Source organism: Pelmatolapia mariae, linkage group LG2 (genome assembly GCF_036321145.2).
Source record: "Pelmatolapia mariae isolate MD_Pm_ZW linkage group LG2, Pm_UMD_F_2, whole genome shotgun sequence".
NCBI lineage: Eukaryota > Metazoa > Chordata > Actinopteri > Cichliformes > Cichlidae > Pelmatolapia > Pelmatolapia mariae.
Window position 1 is genome coordinate 6,227,354 of NC_086228.1, and position 16,206 is coordinate 6,243,559.

Here is a 16,206-nt window from a genome sequence, read left to right on the forward strand (position 1 = left end):
AGACTGGTGAATGCAATCAGCCTGACTCTGTCATTATGCGTTATGAATAAATGTATGCATTACCATTATTATCAATTACATGTCCTACAATACATAATCATGCATAAATTATGCATATCTATTCAGCTCCTCACCTATTAACTCTTTTCTGAATTGCTTATTCAGAAACAGCTCAGCTAACGGGCACGCAGTCCCCAGCACAGACCCACATGCACAGACTCACACAATTGACACTAACTGGAGTTTCCCAAATTCTCCAAATGATCTAAACCAAAAAGGCCAACTGAGAAAACATTTGAATAATGTGTGGTCACATGTGTGGGGGGGTTACAATGCTTTCAACAGCTAAAGTACAATGGGACAGACCCTCCTCAGCAAAGAGCTGGAACAGCTTGTCACTTCCTATTCGTTGCATCATGTGGCTCATGGTCTCGGCTACTTCCTCTTTTCACTACGTATCAATACTAGACGACAGTATTTACTTTCCACCACACGCGCCGGGGAGGCTGTATGAAGAACAACTAGTTTGAGGACTTCATGACGATTTACATATTCGATTTATAATGGATGGAGATCTGCTGTCTTTGTCATCTTCCTCCTCGTTATCATCTTCAGCAGCAGAAGGAGAACCAACAGGAGGACAGAAAGATGCTTCACCTAAGAGTGACAGCAGCCTTCCTCAGAGCCAACAGGAACCCAAATCAGCTGAAGAAGAGTTATGGTGAGTGTGTAAGTGTGTGTGAGTGCGTGTGTGTGTATTTCTACGTATGAAATAGAAACAAAAACAGGAAAATATGCGGTAAATCGTGTCAATCACAGCCTCAAATCCACTCATGGTAAGATTTATGTAGTCAGGATTGCATAGATGGCTACCTATAGTGTACAAGGGGTGCTGAGTTTCTGTCCACCTAAAAAAGCACATAGTTTCAGAGCCCGAGGTATACAATAAATATTTAGGTGTCATTTTAACAGTCGTCACATCAGTGCCTGTAAGCTCTTCCATTTTAGAAATGCTTTAAAAAGACTCAAAGTCCCATTGTAGATAAAGTCCTTTTAAGTGACATGTTTGTAAAGATATTTGTGTAGTTTTACGAGGAAGTTCCCCTCAGCGAGAGGAGGAATAAAGAGTAACTGCGGAGTTTCCCATGAGATCACCAAAAAAACGTAGGCTTCAGTTCACTGTTTCGCAAGACTTGGTTTAAATAGAAATACCACCAAAATGTCATTTCTTGCTTGATGTCAAGAAATCAAACTTTAAAAAAGTATCATTTAAGTGTCTTTTATGTTTCTTACGCTTATTTTATGGTACATATAAAACATATGTGTGTGACTAATATTCTTTCTTCTCAATGGGGGGTGGGTACACTTTACCACAGTATTTACCCATATGATGAGTCTTAAAACAGCCTCGTCCGCCTCCTCCTGTGGGGCTTTAACTGTGGCCACCCCACGCACAAGTAGAGTGATATTTGTCAGGGTTACCAGCAAGAAGGAAAGATTTTTTTCTGTCTACCTCTTTATTATATGCCATGACAGTAAATTACCATATTGCCGCAGAAGGCAGTAGCATTTTGGTGTCCTTCCGAGATGGCATATGATTGAAAACTTAGTGAAACTGGGTCACGGAGTGTGTATCGGCTGTCAAAGCTGGAAGAGAAAAAGCTCTGTATCAGGGAGACATGGAGCATAGTTGCCCCAGTGGGATGGCTGAATACACAGCGTTAGCTTGCCAAGACAGGGTTTTGGGCATGGGTGCATTTGTATTTAATGCCGTACTGGCCACTAAAGTTAGGCTCCGTTTCATTTCATTGTGTTTCTTTACAGCTTCTGCCCTCATACTGCACCTCCCAAACTGCAGAGCAGAGGGTTCATTGTAGTTGATTTCCCTATTAGTGACCATAAACAGTCTGTGCTAAAGCCCTTTGCGCTCTCGTTGAGCCCAGAAATAAGACAGATGGCACAGTGTAAAATTAGACAAGCAGTTTTAACCATGGATACACTTGCTTTTTGTATAATAACCGTTTCAAATCTCAGAACAGGCTTTGAGCATTTTAAACGTACCAAAGGAACTTTTGCAGAATTTCCTCAAGGTTTTTTCAAAATATCACCTTTTCAGAGAACAAGGAAAAAGTCACTGTTCTGAGCTTTGTTAACAACATTTATTTTGTTATCCAGGGCTTTCAGCAGTTCTTAGAAAAGCATAGTTTTTAAATGAACTTTGGTTACTAAGAGAGGTTATACAGGGCACTGGTGTATTTGGAGGAACTTTTGAGGTTTGTTTTGTCGTTGTTAAGCTAAACTAAAATGTTGCTGGTGCCCAAAATTAGTCACACTGGACATAGAATGAAAATTTAAAAAAAACAACTTCCCTTAATACTGTTCCTATAATCACGAGAGGACACAGAATGTATAGTCCCATTAGAGAAACTGATTTACCTGACAGCAAAGTTATCTATTTAAATAAAGGTTAGCGCAAAGTAGGTCCAAGTAGGGTTCGAATCTGGTAGCTGGGGCCTTTTTACATGTACTTTGACTTCCTGGTAGCCAAGTTTGGGGGGATTCCCACTGTCCTATCTCTATCAGCCCTGACTACGCCCTCTCAACCTGTGACAGCTGAGATAGGCTTCAGCTAGACGTGGGCAGATCAAACCAGATATCAATAATATCGGTATCATTTTTTGGAAATTAAAAGAAATATGCCACAAACATAACATATGTTATTTATAGCCTATAGCAGATTTACAGATTTAAACAAGAGAAGCCAACCCAAAGTGCTTTAGAGAAAGGTACATTTGCATTCCAGATCACCAAAATCTCCAAAAATCCCAGTTTCTGTCACCCAAACACAGAACTAGGAAGACAAAAGTATAGTAAAAATCACAGCTTTACTCAACACTTAAAAAGCAACAGAGAACAACAACTAACTAAACTACTGTAGGGATGTACGCATGGATGTAAACTCATACATCATGAGGGAGAACACGACAAAGAACAAAGGGAGACAATAGATGCACAGCAGAAGCAAGAATGGACACACCTGGGGTACACAGGAGGCTATCAAAGTAAAACAGGAAACAGCACACTCGATCAAGACCGAGACACATGAAGTTCACATAGGACTGGACCACAGATGAATAAACATGAAAGTAGAGGGAAATCAGACAAACACGGGGACATGACCAGGGAGATAAAGGATAACAAAACTCGGAGACTAGACAGACTAAAACAAGAGACACTGATGACAAGGCAGAGACGAAACCAAGGAACAGACTAGACACGAGAAGAGAACTAACATACACTGCTCTCTCCTGCATACGCCGTCTTCACAGGTATCAGTACTGTATCAGCAACACTGACCCTGTATTTACTTGGTATCAGATTGATACCATGTGTGCAGTATTGCACAGCACTAGCTTCAGCGACCCTGAAATGGATAATGGAAGAAAATGGATGTATGGTTAGATTTATTTATTTTTAACAGATTACATCACATTTATATATAAAAAGAGTCTTGCTAGCAATAGTAATAATAGTAATAGCTTCAAAAGTTAACCCATTGTGCCATTTTGCTCATGATTAGACTTCCATGTTCCTATTTGTGGCTATTGCCTTGCTGCTTTCTGAAATTGTGTAACACAGATTTTCACATAGCAGGACACTGAATATAAGTGGATGAAAGCATGTGTTTGCGGAGGAGTTTAGCCTTAAGGGGAATGAGGTATGATCACAAATTGTTATTCTTTGTAGTACTTAGCTCTGTGAGGTTGCGGCAGTATTTTTGTGTTAAGAAGCCCTGCGGCCTGCGTTCACTGTTTTGTGTGTTCCTCTGTGAGCAGATACCCCACCTCCCCACCCTCGGGCTTCTTCTCCCCCTTTCGACTGCCTCTCCCTTAGCTGTTTGTTTTTAAGTAGAGCTCTTATCAGAGCTGGTAGAAAGGAAGCTAGTTTGACTAATTAGACCTTGCAAATATTTTTCGTTCCTGCATGCAGTTCAATAGAAAAGTGCATTTTCCAGGGATCATCACCCACGTTGTTTCCATAGGCTATCAATGCGCAGATACATCGGATAGTAAACAAACTTTGATATGCCAGGAGAGACACTGAGAAGAACATCGCTGTGTGTGTGTGTGTGTGTGTGTGTGTGTGAGTATTTTGAATACATAATGTGACTATGCATTTGTGTGTGTGTGTGTGTGTGTGCGTGGGTGTGCATAATGGCTCCTATTCGATTCACTGTAAGTGCACTCTACGGGAGTGGGCGTTCAAAAGTACCTTGACTTTTTTTTAAGTGTACATGTGTTGGCTTATTAATGGAAATCCTTTTCTGATGTTCTTCATCGTGATTTTATTTAAGGCAAACTCCATATCCTCCTCTGGTATGTATGCATGTGTAAACAGCATCTGTGTGTCGGTGTGCAGGGTGCAGGAGGAGAGTCCCGTGGCTGACAGGCTACTGTCCACAGAGGAGCAGGTGACTCTGATCACAGAGAGTCTGACAGTCACCTCGACTGACCAGGAAAAGCTGCTGCTGCTCAACAAGAACACTGAGCTCCGCAGAGTCAACAAGGAGGTACAGCATCGCATTAAAACCAGCACATATCCTCCGCCGGCCCGCATTTTATTGCTGATGTTGGCAATTACATTTAGTTCTCTCTGAAAACCAGAGGAGAACTGTGGGTGTTGTGTGAAAATTGCTGCAAAGCTGTGAAGAACCATCATTTGAGTTCAATTTTTCACTATTATACAACCTGGGCTTCCTGATTTTAATTAGTTGCTTCTTAATAAAAAAGGAAACCGGGGGGGTAACTCTAATGCATTTAGATTAAGAATGTGCCCAGCTTCAGTTTGTGATGCCAGCATTGTTGTGACGACAGACAGAGTGACGGCAGTAAAGATTAAATGAACGATGCTATTGATTACTGCAGTGGAGGCCTTGGCAGTAATGACTGTTGTGTGATGATGATGTGTCACAGCTGATGAAGCTGAACGAGGACTGGGACCAGGTGTACCGCAGTGCCACGCTGCGTCTACAGCACAGGCTGGAGGCTTTGGAGCTGGAGAACAGCGCAATCAAACAGCTTAACAACAGACTGCTCCTCAAAGTTGAACATCAGCAGGTAAATGCAACAATATTTAAAGCGCTAACACGCCACCGCACGATTTATTCCGGGCATTTGCTTATATACTGAGAAGTGGGTGTCGCAGACGAGGGGATTCCTAAACAGTTATCTTGCGGCTGTTTTAAATAGCCATCGATAACAGATGTGGTTTGCATGTGTGATATTTATTGCTATATTTGGGATTGCAGAGTGCAAAGGAGTACTATGAGCAAGCATTGATGCAGGAGCTGAAGAAGAACCAAGAGCTGCAAGAATATATCAGGCTGCTGGAGAGCAGGTTGCACCACCCAGGGAGAGACTTCACACCTGCCAAACCGGTATTGCTCCTGTCAGAGGGTCTCACCTGTACCTGATCACATTGTGCATTTTCTTTTCTTTTTTTTTCAGTTGTATGATCACAGTGTTGCTCATCTCTTTGTCTTTTTTTTCCATCAAAGGGAAGCTTTACTACTGTGATGCGAGGTCCAGCTCTGGGCCCCGGAAGTCATCCTGACCTGTCTTGCGGCTCTGCACAAAACCCTTCACCCTCCTTTTTCCCAGCTTCTACCAGCCCAGAGGCTGAGTATCACCGAAAAGGCCAGGCCAGCAGTTCCCCACTGGGAGCGCTGGAAAACTCCAAGCAAGAAGTGCAGGATTTAAAAGAGCAGCTGGAGGCACTAAGATGTCAGGTGGGCTGCTCTCTTCTGCACAGCTTCCAGAAATGTGTCTCTTTCTAATGAGAGGAGAGCAGAATTGATGTCGACTCGCTGTTGCCAGGGAAAGATTTGCTTAATGCTGAAAGAGACTTCAATGAAGCGGTGAACTGCACCACCAAGTGGTGGCTCTGTGCCGTGCAGACATTCATACTAATAAGCGTCCGCAGATTGCAAGATACGGCTTTAACGCTGGCTCGCTGCCATGTCTTTGTCTTGTGTCAGCAGACTGAGATATATGAGGCAGAATATCAGACAGAGCACAACGACCACAAGCACACGCTGCAGGAGAACCGAAGGCTGAGGAAGAAGAGAGAGGAGATGCGCCAACAGGTGGCACTACTGCAAGAACAGGTAGTGTTTTTGTCTACGCACAAGAGCACACACTCACACAGGCGAACACACCCACATTCATATTTAAATCCCTTAAGCAAAGATTATGAAACCTGCCTGCTGTCTGATCTTGATCCAAACCTTGCAAAATAAATGTAAAGCAATAGAAAATTCATGCAGTGACTGGTTATTTCTTTTGGTTTATAGTGTCAAACTAGAGACTTCAATGCCATGTTTTTATTGGTGTAATATATTTAAACATATTGTAGTAGGCATATATGATTAATCCACAGCTGCTCCCCTTTCAGCTTCGACCTGAATGTTTTAAAGATGTGTTTGTCACTGGAATCTCGTATGTTTTTCTCATCAGCTTAAGATATATGAGGATGACTTCAGACGGGAGCGGTCGGACAAACAGATGCTGCAGAGGCTGCTGTTACAGAAGACGTCTGAACACAAAAACCCTGTGCTCATCCACCGCTGTAATAACGAACAGCAGCTGCTAGGGGGCGACAAGAGACCACAAAATGGAGAGAAAAGGAAACAGCACCACCCACTCTGCCCAAAGCACCCTAACAGGGACAAAGACTCAGTGTGAGACTTAGAGGGAAAGTGAGCCATGTTTACAGAAAATGATTGCCTGGTAACATCAGACTCACTAAATGTGTCAGCAGCTCTCAAAGGATCTTGAGTACTAAGTCTCGTCTGGAAAAGCATCATTAGACAAAGTAAAACTCGTCATGTCATTTTTTTAAGCACTTCAGCAGAAACATTTGCCAGTGTGTACATAACTCTCACTGCTGCAAGTTTGAAGTTTCCTTATAGTGTAAAAAGAACAACCTTATGAAATATTCCCTTCACAGTCGAAGAGAAACTGAAACAAAAAGAACAGAAAGAGAAGTAGGAGACCAGAACTGAGCGAGAAGATGAGTGAACCAAAAACTGTAGTTTGAGCTAAACAAACACCTCACAGATCCTCAGCTGACAGCTTCACTGTTTGTGCACCAATATGCTGGTTTGTGAAGGGAAGTAGTTACACACTGCTGTATGTATGACATCATCACTTAGAACAAACATAACCAGACAAGTTTTAGAAGAAAGTTCTTTCTTTTATTTTTAAGGAATATTTTGAAGCTATAATGACGTCGTTACTTAACATGACAGTTTTCAGCTGTGCTAACTCGATCACTTACCCACATAACTTAACTTATAACTTAATAATTTAGCAATGCGGGACTGATATTGGTTGAAGATGTGCCTGTGTAGATAGTTTAGTCAAAATCAGGCATGATTTATGAGTGTAATTCATCACACTTGCATCGTTTCAGGTTTCCGATATAGAGTAAATATGCTTTTATTAGGATTAACATATTTAAGTCGCCTTTTGAATCTTTCACTTCATTGCAACACTTTTGTAAAACCCTATTTTGGAAAATGTCATTTAATATCTGTAATGTTTGATTAAAGATACAGATAATTAATATCACTAATAATTATATTTTCATTAGTTTGTGCAATTAAAGATTGTTTAAATGGCATATGTTGTATATACCATGGTGTTGTAACTATGGATATTTTGTAGTACATTCATGCTTTTACTGATCAATGATCATTCCTGACATCTCACAAACACAAAAAAGGTGTTATGTTATTAACATAAGGTTTAGCGTCATACTAGTCATCATAATAATGCTTATATATGCATTACAAATTATTTATTCTCATATGGATTCATAAATGACAGTTGTGGCTTTATTAAACTATCTGTGTAATGTTCATAGATACTAATTGGCTAATATACAAAGCAGTTATTAGTCAATTAGTAAACATTATAAAATAAAGCATGATTTGATGATCAATTTTAATACATGTATTCACATTGATTCAGCATACCAACACAGCTGTGCTGTTTATGTGGTTCTTCAGTGGACGCATTGCACTGAACCATCAAACCTATTTGCAATTTCAGAAAGTTGTACAAGGAAGTAGGGTTGAGTGGGGTTTTTTTCCTCAGAGATTAATGTTTTTGCAGTCTGAAGGAAGCGGTTAGGGCTGCTGCGCCTTTTTACTGCTAAGTGGTCTTTGTCGTCACTGAAACCAGAGGTCACCAAAGAGTGACTGGAGGGGTTTTCCTAAACAAGATTTTCCACAGCATACTTCTAGGTTTTTGTAACAGGCTGTGAAAGGTTGCCTGTCTTTGTATTAAAGGGTTGTTTTAATTATTTGGTCATTGATTCATTGATTTTCACAGATATATTCAAAATGAAAATTGCTTGTCAGCACCAAAGTGATAGAAGGAAGTCACTGTGGAAGCTGCTGTTTGTTTGTCACACTGAAACCAATCTGCATCCTCAAATTCATGGGTTGCTACTACGCTGCTCATTTATCCCTCTTTTCCAGTTTATGAATAAAATATATTGTTATTAATCTTCCCACAAGACCTTTTGTTGAATCTAGTTTGTTTTTGTTTTGTTTTTTAATCAGCTTTTATCATTGAAATAAAATGACACAAGTTATGGTTATGGTTACAAGGTTATGCTTTTATTGCATTGGCACTGTGTTTGGGATTTTTGCCATGCTGAAAAATTAAGCCGTTCCCAACCAGGTGCTTTCCAGATGGTGTTTTACGGTGAATCAAAAGAGGTACTGACATCAGTCACATCAATCTGGACAAGAGCCCAAACACCAGTGGCTGAAATGCAGCCCAAAACCATGACGGAGCCTTCTCCGTGTGTTACAGATTGCTGTAGAAACTCACTGTTTTATGTCTATTCTAAACTGATGCCCACAGATGTGCTCAGAAGTTTACATATGGGCATGAATGCCAGCCCAGTTCTTGTATAATTTGGGATACCTCACCCTTTTCTCCCTCTTTCCCTTCATTATGAATGGCTTCTTGACAGCCACCCTTCACTGAGACCATTTCTGATGGGACACCGGATGTATTCCTGAAATCTTGTCTCAAGTCTTTCCTGGATTTTTACCTTTTTTTTAAGGAATGATATTCAGATACTGTTCATCTGCTGCTACAATGCCAAGTTTTCAGCTAATACCCCTTTGAGAATCACCTTTTTGTTGCAAAAGTACTATTTTAATAGGTCAGTGGTAAGGCAATTAACAGAAAATAGGTAAATAAATAACATTCCTCTGAAATTGGTCAGGTACAACAACTGGACTGAAAACGAGTGAAGCAACAATGTCCCGAAAAGAAATCTTTAGAAAGCCTGGAGAACTATTGCTCAAGACGATTTAAAAAAATACAACAAGCCTGGGGAGAAGAGGCTTGGTTCAAAACTTTTACAGAGCTCCACGGGTATAATAAGAAAGGACAGAGAAAAATAAAACAAAAGTTCTCACACCGTATTATGCACAATATGAAGTATGTCTTTGTCTCATCGGTTCCTCATTCTGTAAATTCCTGACAAGGAAGAGAAAGTGCTGAACAAAAGGTTGTGATGAATGGGAAAGCTTAGTCAATGAATTCATGTTGCTCTAAATGTTATTGTTATCTGTATTTCACAACATGTCACACCTTTAAAATACCATTTCTTTTTCCTGATGGTAAAATGTGGCTCCAGGATAACAAAACCAGCACATACATCCTTTTTCCATGCTGCCTTGGTTGTCTTTGAATCGTTCACCGCGCTGGCATTCAGTGACTTCAAAACAATGTGAATCATGGGACAACGATCATGTGTAGCACAATTTCAAAGTAAGCAAGTTTTACGATGACACAGAGAGAGGAGTTCCTTGAAAGGTGGGCCGTACACTATATAAACCTGTGCAGCAGAAGCATTGGAGAGCATTTAGGATCCAGACTCGGGGAACAGCAACTGAAGACTGAACAGTGCACAGGTATGATGCTATTAACACATTTACTCCAGCAGTTATGGTTAATAATAACAGCTGTATTTCCTGTGGTACGTTCTCCACATTTCACCAAGTTAATTTCTTCTTTTTCTTCTTTTTTACTGTGGTTTTGCCACTCCAGAAAAATAAGTCAGTTTTGCACCTCTGTAGGGTGTTTTCTGAATCTGCTTTAGTCCACAGAACAAACATTGTTTATATGGTTTATTTTCACCCATCATGGCAAATGGGCAGGGCTTTTTTTATTTTTATGTCACTGAAAACACGAAGGAAAACAGGAACTGTTTTGCCTTACCAATTCTTCCTATATCTTCTCTACCCCTTAAATACCACCTCAACAAACAGCTTCTACCTTATAAATTCTGAAAAAGCCTTAGCCATCGTCTGTGAGACAAGTCCTGCAGAGATGACTGCATCCACAGAGAAACTGCGAGAGAGCTACAACCAGCAGGGCTTCCTCTCTGCACTGCCTGTGCTGAATGAGACAGAGCTGAGGGAAGCAAGAGATGCCTTTTCTAAGTTGGAGATGGAATTTGGTAAGTAGCACACAGCGATGAAGAGAGATGGGTAACAAGACAATGCAGGTGCAGAAAAGATAGTTGAGAAAAAGTAGCAACAGATCATTGAGTTGAATTTATCTTCTAAAAGTACGAATATGCATAAAAGTAATTAAAACTAGTAGACTAAATGTTGCCCTGTTTTTTCTAAGGAAAGCTGTGTTATGTTTATACATATACCCAGGTACCGAGTACACGCAGTACAGCCTTCACAATGTTCACCTCCAGTATCCATGGGTGATGAACCTGACCAAGCACCCTCACATCCTGCAAGTGATTACAGCCGTCTTGGGCCCAGATGTCATCCTGCTGGATTCCCGTTTCATCTGCAAATACCCAACACCGGTCAAACCAGCCAAGGAGGAAAAGATTGCCCAAAGCAATGGGCATGCTGAAAAAGATGAACTTTCATACGTGGCCTGGCATCAGGACATGAGGTAAATTTTACTCAACAGTAGGGCTGCCACGATTAGTCGACTAGTCACGATTACGTCGACTATCAAAATCGTCGACGACTGATTTAATAGTCGACGTGTCGTTTGAAGCTTTGTAAGATCACAAAAGACGCAGGAATAAGTAGTAGGATTTAAGAGTGTAATAACGGACTGAAACAGAAGATGGCAGCACTGCATGTACAAGGATGCCAGCTGCCGTTAATCCCCGAAGAAGAAGAAGTAGCTCTGTCCCAGAATTCATAGCGCAGCCCAGCTCACTTTCCAACAATGGCGGCAGCTAGTTAGTTTTAATATTACTCTTATTATTCTTTCTGGGTTACAAAATAAACGTTTAACATATTTTCAGGCGAGAATGTAACTGTGTAAACCTCAAATATCTGCTCAGTTATCAAGACACCACATATTTTCAAAAGCGCTCCGACGTTTTCTGAGACGTCTGTTACCCACTAGCTCGATAGCTAGCCGGGGGAAAGGCTCACTAGAGCCCGTGAGAACACCGGACTCCCGGCAAGTGGTTTTCAAACCCACCGCCGTCTTTCGCTACTCAGGTTAAACATACATAAGTCACTTAGATAACTTAAAAATGTTATTGTTTGGCTTTTTTTTAGTATTTTATTTGTTCCTGAGTAAATCGGTTTGCCTGAGATTAAAGTTATAGTTTTTACACAGCTGAATAAACGTCAAGCAGACAACTGGTTATCAGAAGTGTGAGATGCTCGAGAATATACTCCGGTGTCCCGTTATATTTTAGATAGCAAGGAGTTTATTAATCTGCACCGAAACAATCTGCAAATTTCATGCAAATTTCATTAAAATTTAATAAACTATCATCTTGTCTTTATTTTTAGTTAGCACATACTTTAAACACTTAAAGCTGTAAGCTAATGATAGTTATATAAGAGCAGATGCATGCTGGTGCAATAAGCTGTACGTTTTACGTCCAATGGATGCAAGATCTGATTAGTCGACTAATCGCAAAAATAATCGGTAACTAGTCGACTATCAAAATAATCGTTTGTGGCAGCCCTACACAACAGACAAAGAAGCAAACACGTGTTTGTTTTGCTTTCCTATGCCTAACTCTAATTGTTTGTTCAGGTACTGGGGTATCACTGGCGGCCCTGTTCTTTCTGTGTGGCTTGCTTTGGATGACTCACTAAAAGAAAATGGTGCCCTGCAGGTTATCCCAGGTATTTCATCTGCTTTAGTGTTTTGTTTTTCTTTTATACAACTTGCTTTAAAATGTGCTTTCTAAAATCAGCAGTCTTACTCACAGTGTTGAGCTTTGCCTCCTGTAGGCAGCCACTGCTCAGGCATGTTGCCCCATCGCCAAGCCCTCCACCCTGGGAACATGCTGTCAGTGAACCAGGAGATCCCAGAGGAGCTGCTGCAAGTGGAGGAAGCTGTGTTATGCCCTCTGTTAGCTGGACAGATGTCTGTGAGTTCGGTTTTATTCTTAACTTAAAAGGTTATAAATGAGGATAAAGACATTGTATGTTGAATGAATGACCTTTTGTTTCTTTTACATATAGATTCACGATGGACTCCTTGTGCACGCAAGTGATGCCAACACATCACAAAAGAGACGCTGTGGGCTTGTGATCCGTTACGTTCCCACTTGTGCTTACCCCACAGAGGTAAGGCCGACATTTTTCCCTGCTTTGAAAGAATCAGAGTTTCATCTTGTATTTTTCTGTTTTACTGTTTTACTTACTTATTTTACTTCTGTTTCTTAGGATCCTGATCGTCCAAGGAAGTTTCATGCAACGAAGTTGGTCAGCGGGACAGACGCATTCAATCATTTCTCCAACAAAAGCACATGAATGTTTACTGCAGTCCAACTTGCAAGACCAGGAGTTAATATATGTTACAGAAATATAATGTGTTGTTAAAGCAAATGTTTAAGTTTCATAAACCAATCAAATTTCAGATTTCTGTCAAATTTATCACATTTCTGTAATTTTATGACATGATTTGCTGTGTTTAAATTCCTTTAAGACTATATCATGAATTAATTAAATAATTTAATGTGTAGAAAGAGTTTTTTGTGCCATAAACTGGTTTGTGAAATTTAAAATAAATGATAAATTGCATACAAAAAAGGAGACTCACAGCAGTCCTCTTTTCCAACTAAAATCTTTATATCATATTAATGACGAAACATCTACAATATGCCAAAAACCAGTTTAGAATGTTTGCTTGGTGTAACAGATTTTGATTTTTTTTTTACTCAAAGCACTGTTACATTCTTATTTAATGTGAAGTGAAGTCTACTTCTTGAAATTAAACTTAAATTTTAACATTTTCCTGTTCAATTCTCATCACAAACAGAGTTGCTCATACAGCTGTTATTATATACAGTAATGTGTAAAACGCTTGAGCCAACCCTCAGTTCTGTATATTTTCCTAGCAAAATGGCTAATAGGTAGTACAAATGGAAATCTATATTCTAACAAGCTTGAAACGAAACATTTGGTGTGACCACCTTTATGCTTTAACACAGCCTGAACTCTTTTAGGCAGATTTCTTGAGTTTTCAGGAATAGTTCTCTTGATTTCTTGTAGGACATTCAAAGCTCTTCCTTGAATGTCGGCTGCCTTTTTGTTCCATTCTCTGTCATTATGATCCCACACTGCTTCAATAATGTTGAGAGATGTTGGGCTCTGGGGAGGCCAATTCATGGCTGATGATAGTGTTACATAGAGTTTTTCCAGCTATCCTGTCCAATACCACTGGCTGAAATGCAACCCAAACCATGACAGAGCCTCCACCGTGTTTTACAGATGGCTGTAGACACTCACTGTTGTACCTCTTTCATAACCTCCTCTGTACACATTAATGACAGCTTTATCCAAAACTTCAAATTTGGACTCATCACTGCACCTGTAGCGGTTGATGTTCAGTCCAGTTCTTGTGTAATCTGCAGAGGTGCAGTGATGTTTGTGAGCAGGTACGGTATGTTTGAGTTTTAATTTGTTTCAAACACTATTTCAGCACAGTAGTTCACATTATACAACTATAACTGCGCATAAAGTCTTCTGTCTGACCATCTTCGTACATACTGCTTACACCTCACTCCTCTGCATGAGTGTTCTTTTTTTCATTCTTTCCTGTGGGGTGGAACTCAGCTCTCTCTAAGTCTGATGGTGTCTCTCTCTCCTTGGAATTCTGTTTTGTAGCGCTTTTCACAAAGTTAATGTCAGAGTTAGAGAAATATCTGACAGCGCATGTATTCCACCGTGAAATCTGTGTAACAGTTGACCTGTAAACAATAGTTAGCGTCAGCTCCTAACCCTTCCGCGTATTGAAGTTAGACAGTAACTGTGTTGCCTGTGTAAATCCCTCCCCGTATTCCTTGTAATGTAGCACCACCCGCGCAAGGATACCGATGGTTGCACACTCTTGCAGTAAAAACAGGGTATGTTGTGTCACAATAAACCAGCTGATCAAGTTATTTCTCTGACTCATCTACACAACATGATCACTACATATTTTTGCTTTATATATATATATTAGGGGTGCAACGATACACAAAATTCACGGTTCGGTTCGGTTCGGTTCGATACTTTGGTGTCACGGTTCGATATTTTTTCGATACAAAAAAATGTTCATGCCTTTTTAATTTGTCATTTATTAAAATTATAAATATACAGGGAGTGCAGAATTATTAGGCAAATGAGTATTTTGTCCACATCATCCTCTTCATGCATGTTGTCTTACTCCAAGCTGTATAGGCTCGAAAGCCTACTACCAATTAAGCATATTAGGTGATGTGCATCTCTGTAATGAGAAGGTGTGTGGTCTAATGACATCAACACCCTATATCAGGTGTGCATAATTATTAGGCAACTTCCTTTCCTTTGGCAAAATGGGTCAAAAGAAGGACTTGACAGGCTCAGAAAAGTCAAAAATAGTGAGATATCTTGCAGAGGGATGCAGCAGTCTTAAAATTGCAAAGCTTCTGAAGCGTGATCATCGAACAATCAAGCGTTTCATTCAAAATAGTCAACAGGGTCGCAAGAAGCGTGTGGAAAAACCAAGGCGCAAAATAACTGCCCATGAACTGAGAAAAGTCAAGCGTGCAGCTGCCAAGATGCCACTTGCCACCAGTTTGGCCATATTTCAGAGCTGCAACATCACTGGAGTGCCCAAAAGCACAAGGTGTGCAATACTCAGAGACATGGCCAAGGTAAGAAAGGCTGAAAGACGACCACCACTGAACAAGACACACAAGCTGAAACGTCAAGACTTGGCCAAGAAATATCTCAAGACTGATTTTTCTAAGGTTTTATGGACTGATGAAATGAGAGTGAGTCTTGATGGGCCAGATGGATGGGCCCGTGGCTGGATTGGTAAAGGGCAGAGAGCTCCAGTCCGACTCAGACGCCAGCAAGGTGGAGGTGGAGTACTGGTTTGGGCTGGTATCGTCAAAGATGAGCTTGTGGGGCCTTTTCGGGTTGAGGATGGAGTCAAGCTCAACTCCCAGTCCTACTGCCAGTTTCTGGAAGACACCTTCTTCAAGCAGTGGTACAGGAAGAAGTCTGCATCCTTCAAGAAAAACATGATTTTCATGCAGGACAATGCTCCATCACACGCGTCCAAGTACTCCACAGCGTGGCTGGCAAGAAAGGGTATAAAAGAAGAAAAACTAATGACATGGCCTCCTTGTTCACCTGATCTGAACCCCATTGAGAACCTGTGGTCCATCATCAAATGTGAGATTTACAAGGAGGGAAAACAGTACACCTCTCTGAACAGTGTCTGGGAGGCTGTGGTTGCTGCTGCACGCAATGTTGATGGTGAACAGATCAAAACACTGACAGAATCCATGGATGGCAGGCTTTTGAGTGTCCTTGCAAAGAAAGGTGGCTATATTGGTCGCTGATTTGTTTTTGTTTTGTTTTTGAATGTCAGAAATGTATATTTGTGAATGTGGAGATGTTATATTGGTTTCACTGGTAAAAATAAATAATTGAAATGGGTATATATTTGTTTTTTGTTAAGTTGCCTAATATTTATGCACAGTAATAGTCACCTGCACACACAGATATCCCCCTAAAATAGCTAAAACTAAAAACAAACTAAAAACTACTTCCAAAAACATTCAGCTTTGATATTAATGAGTTTTTTGGGTTCATTGAGAACATGGTTGTTGTTCAATAATAAAATTATTCCTCAAAAA

The 16,206-nt window shown here is 40.4% G+C and overlaps 2 protein-coding genes across 2 annotated transcripts; both read left to right on the top strand.

Annotated features, from left to right (window-relative positions):
* The first annotated feature begins 521 nt into the window (after positions 1-521).
* Positions 522-7,521, top strand: si:ch211-153b23.7 (uncharacterized). Its single transcript, XM_063484512.1, has 7 exons — positions 522-721; positions 4,420-4,570; positions 4,974-5,117; positions 5,309-5,437; positions 5,558-5,788; positions 6,041-6,166; positions 6,516-7,521. The coding sequence occupies exons 1-7, from the start codon at positions 564-566 to the stop codon at positions 6,741-6,743; spliced, it is 1,167 nt and encodes a 388-aa protein (XP_063340582.1). The 5' UTR covers positions 522-563; the 3' UTR covers positions 6,744-7,521.
* A 2,897-nt stretch (positions 7,522-10,418) lies between these two features.
* On the top strand, positions 10,419-12,910 carry zgc:174917 (uncharacterized protein LOC565650 homolog). Its single transcript, XM_063488702.1, has 6 exons — positions 10,419-10,548; positions 10,754-11,006; positions 12,123-12,214; positions 12,323-12,462; positions 12,557-12,661; positions 12,761-12,910. The coding sequence occupies exons 1-6, from the start codon at positions 10,419-10,421 to the stop codon at positions 12,845-12,847; spliced, it is 807 nt and encodes a 268-aa protein (XP_063344772.1). The 3' UTR covers positions 12,848-12,910.
* The last annotated feature ends 3,296 nt before the right edge of the window (positions 12,911-16,206 follow it).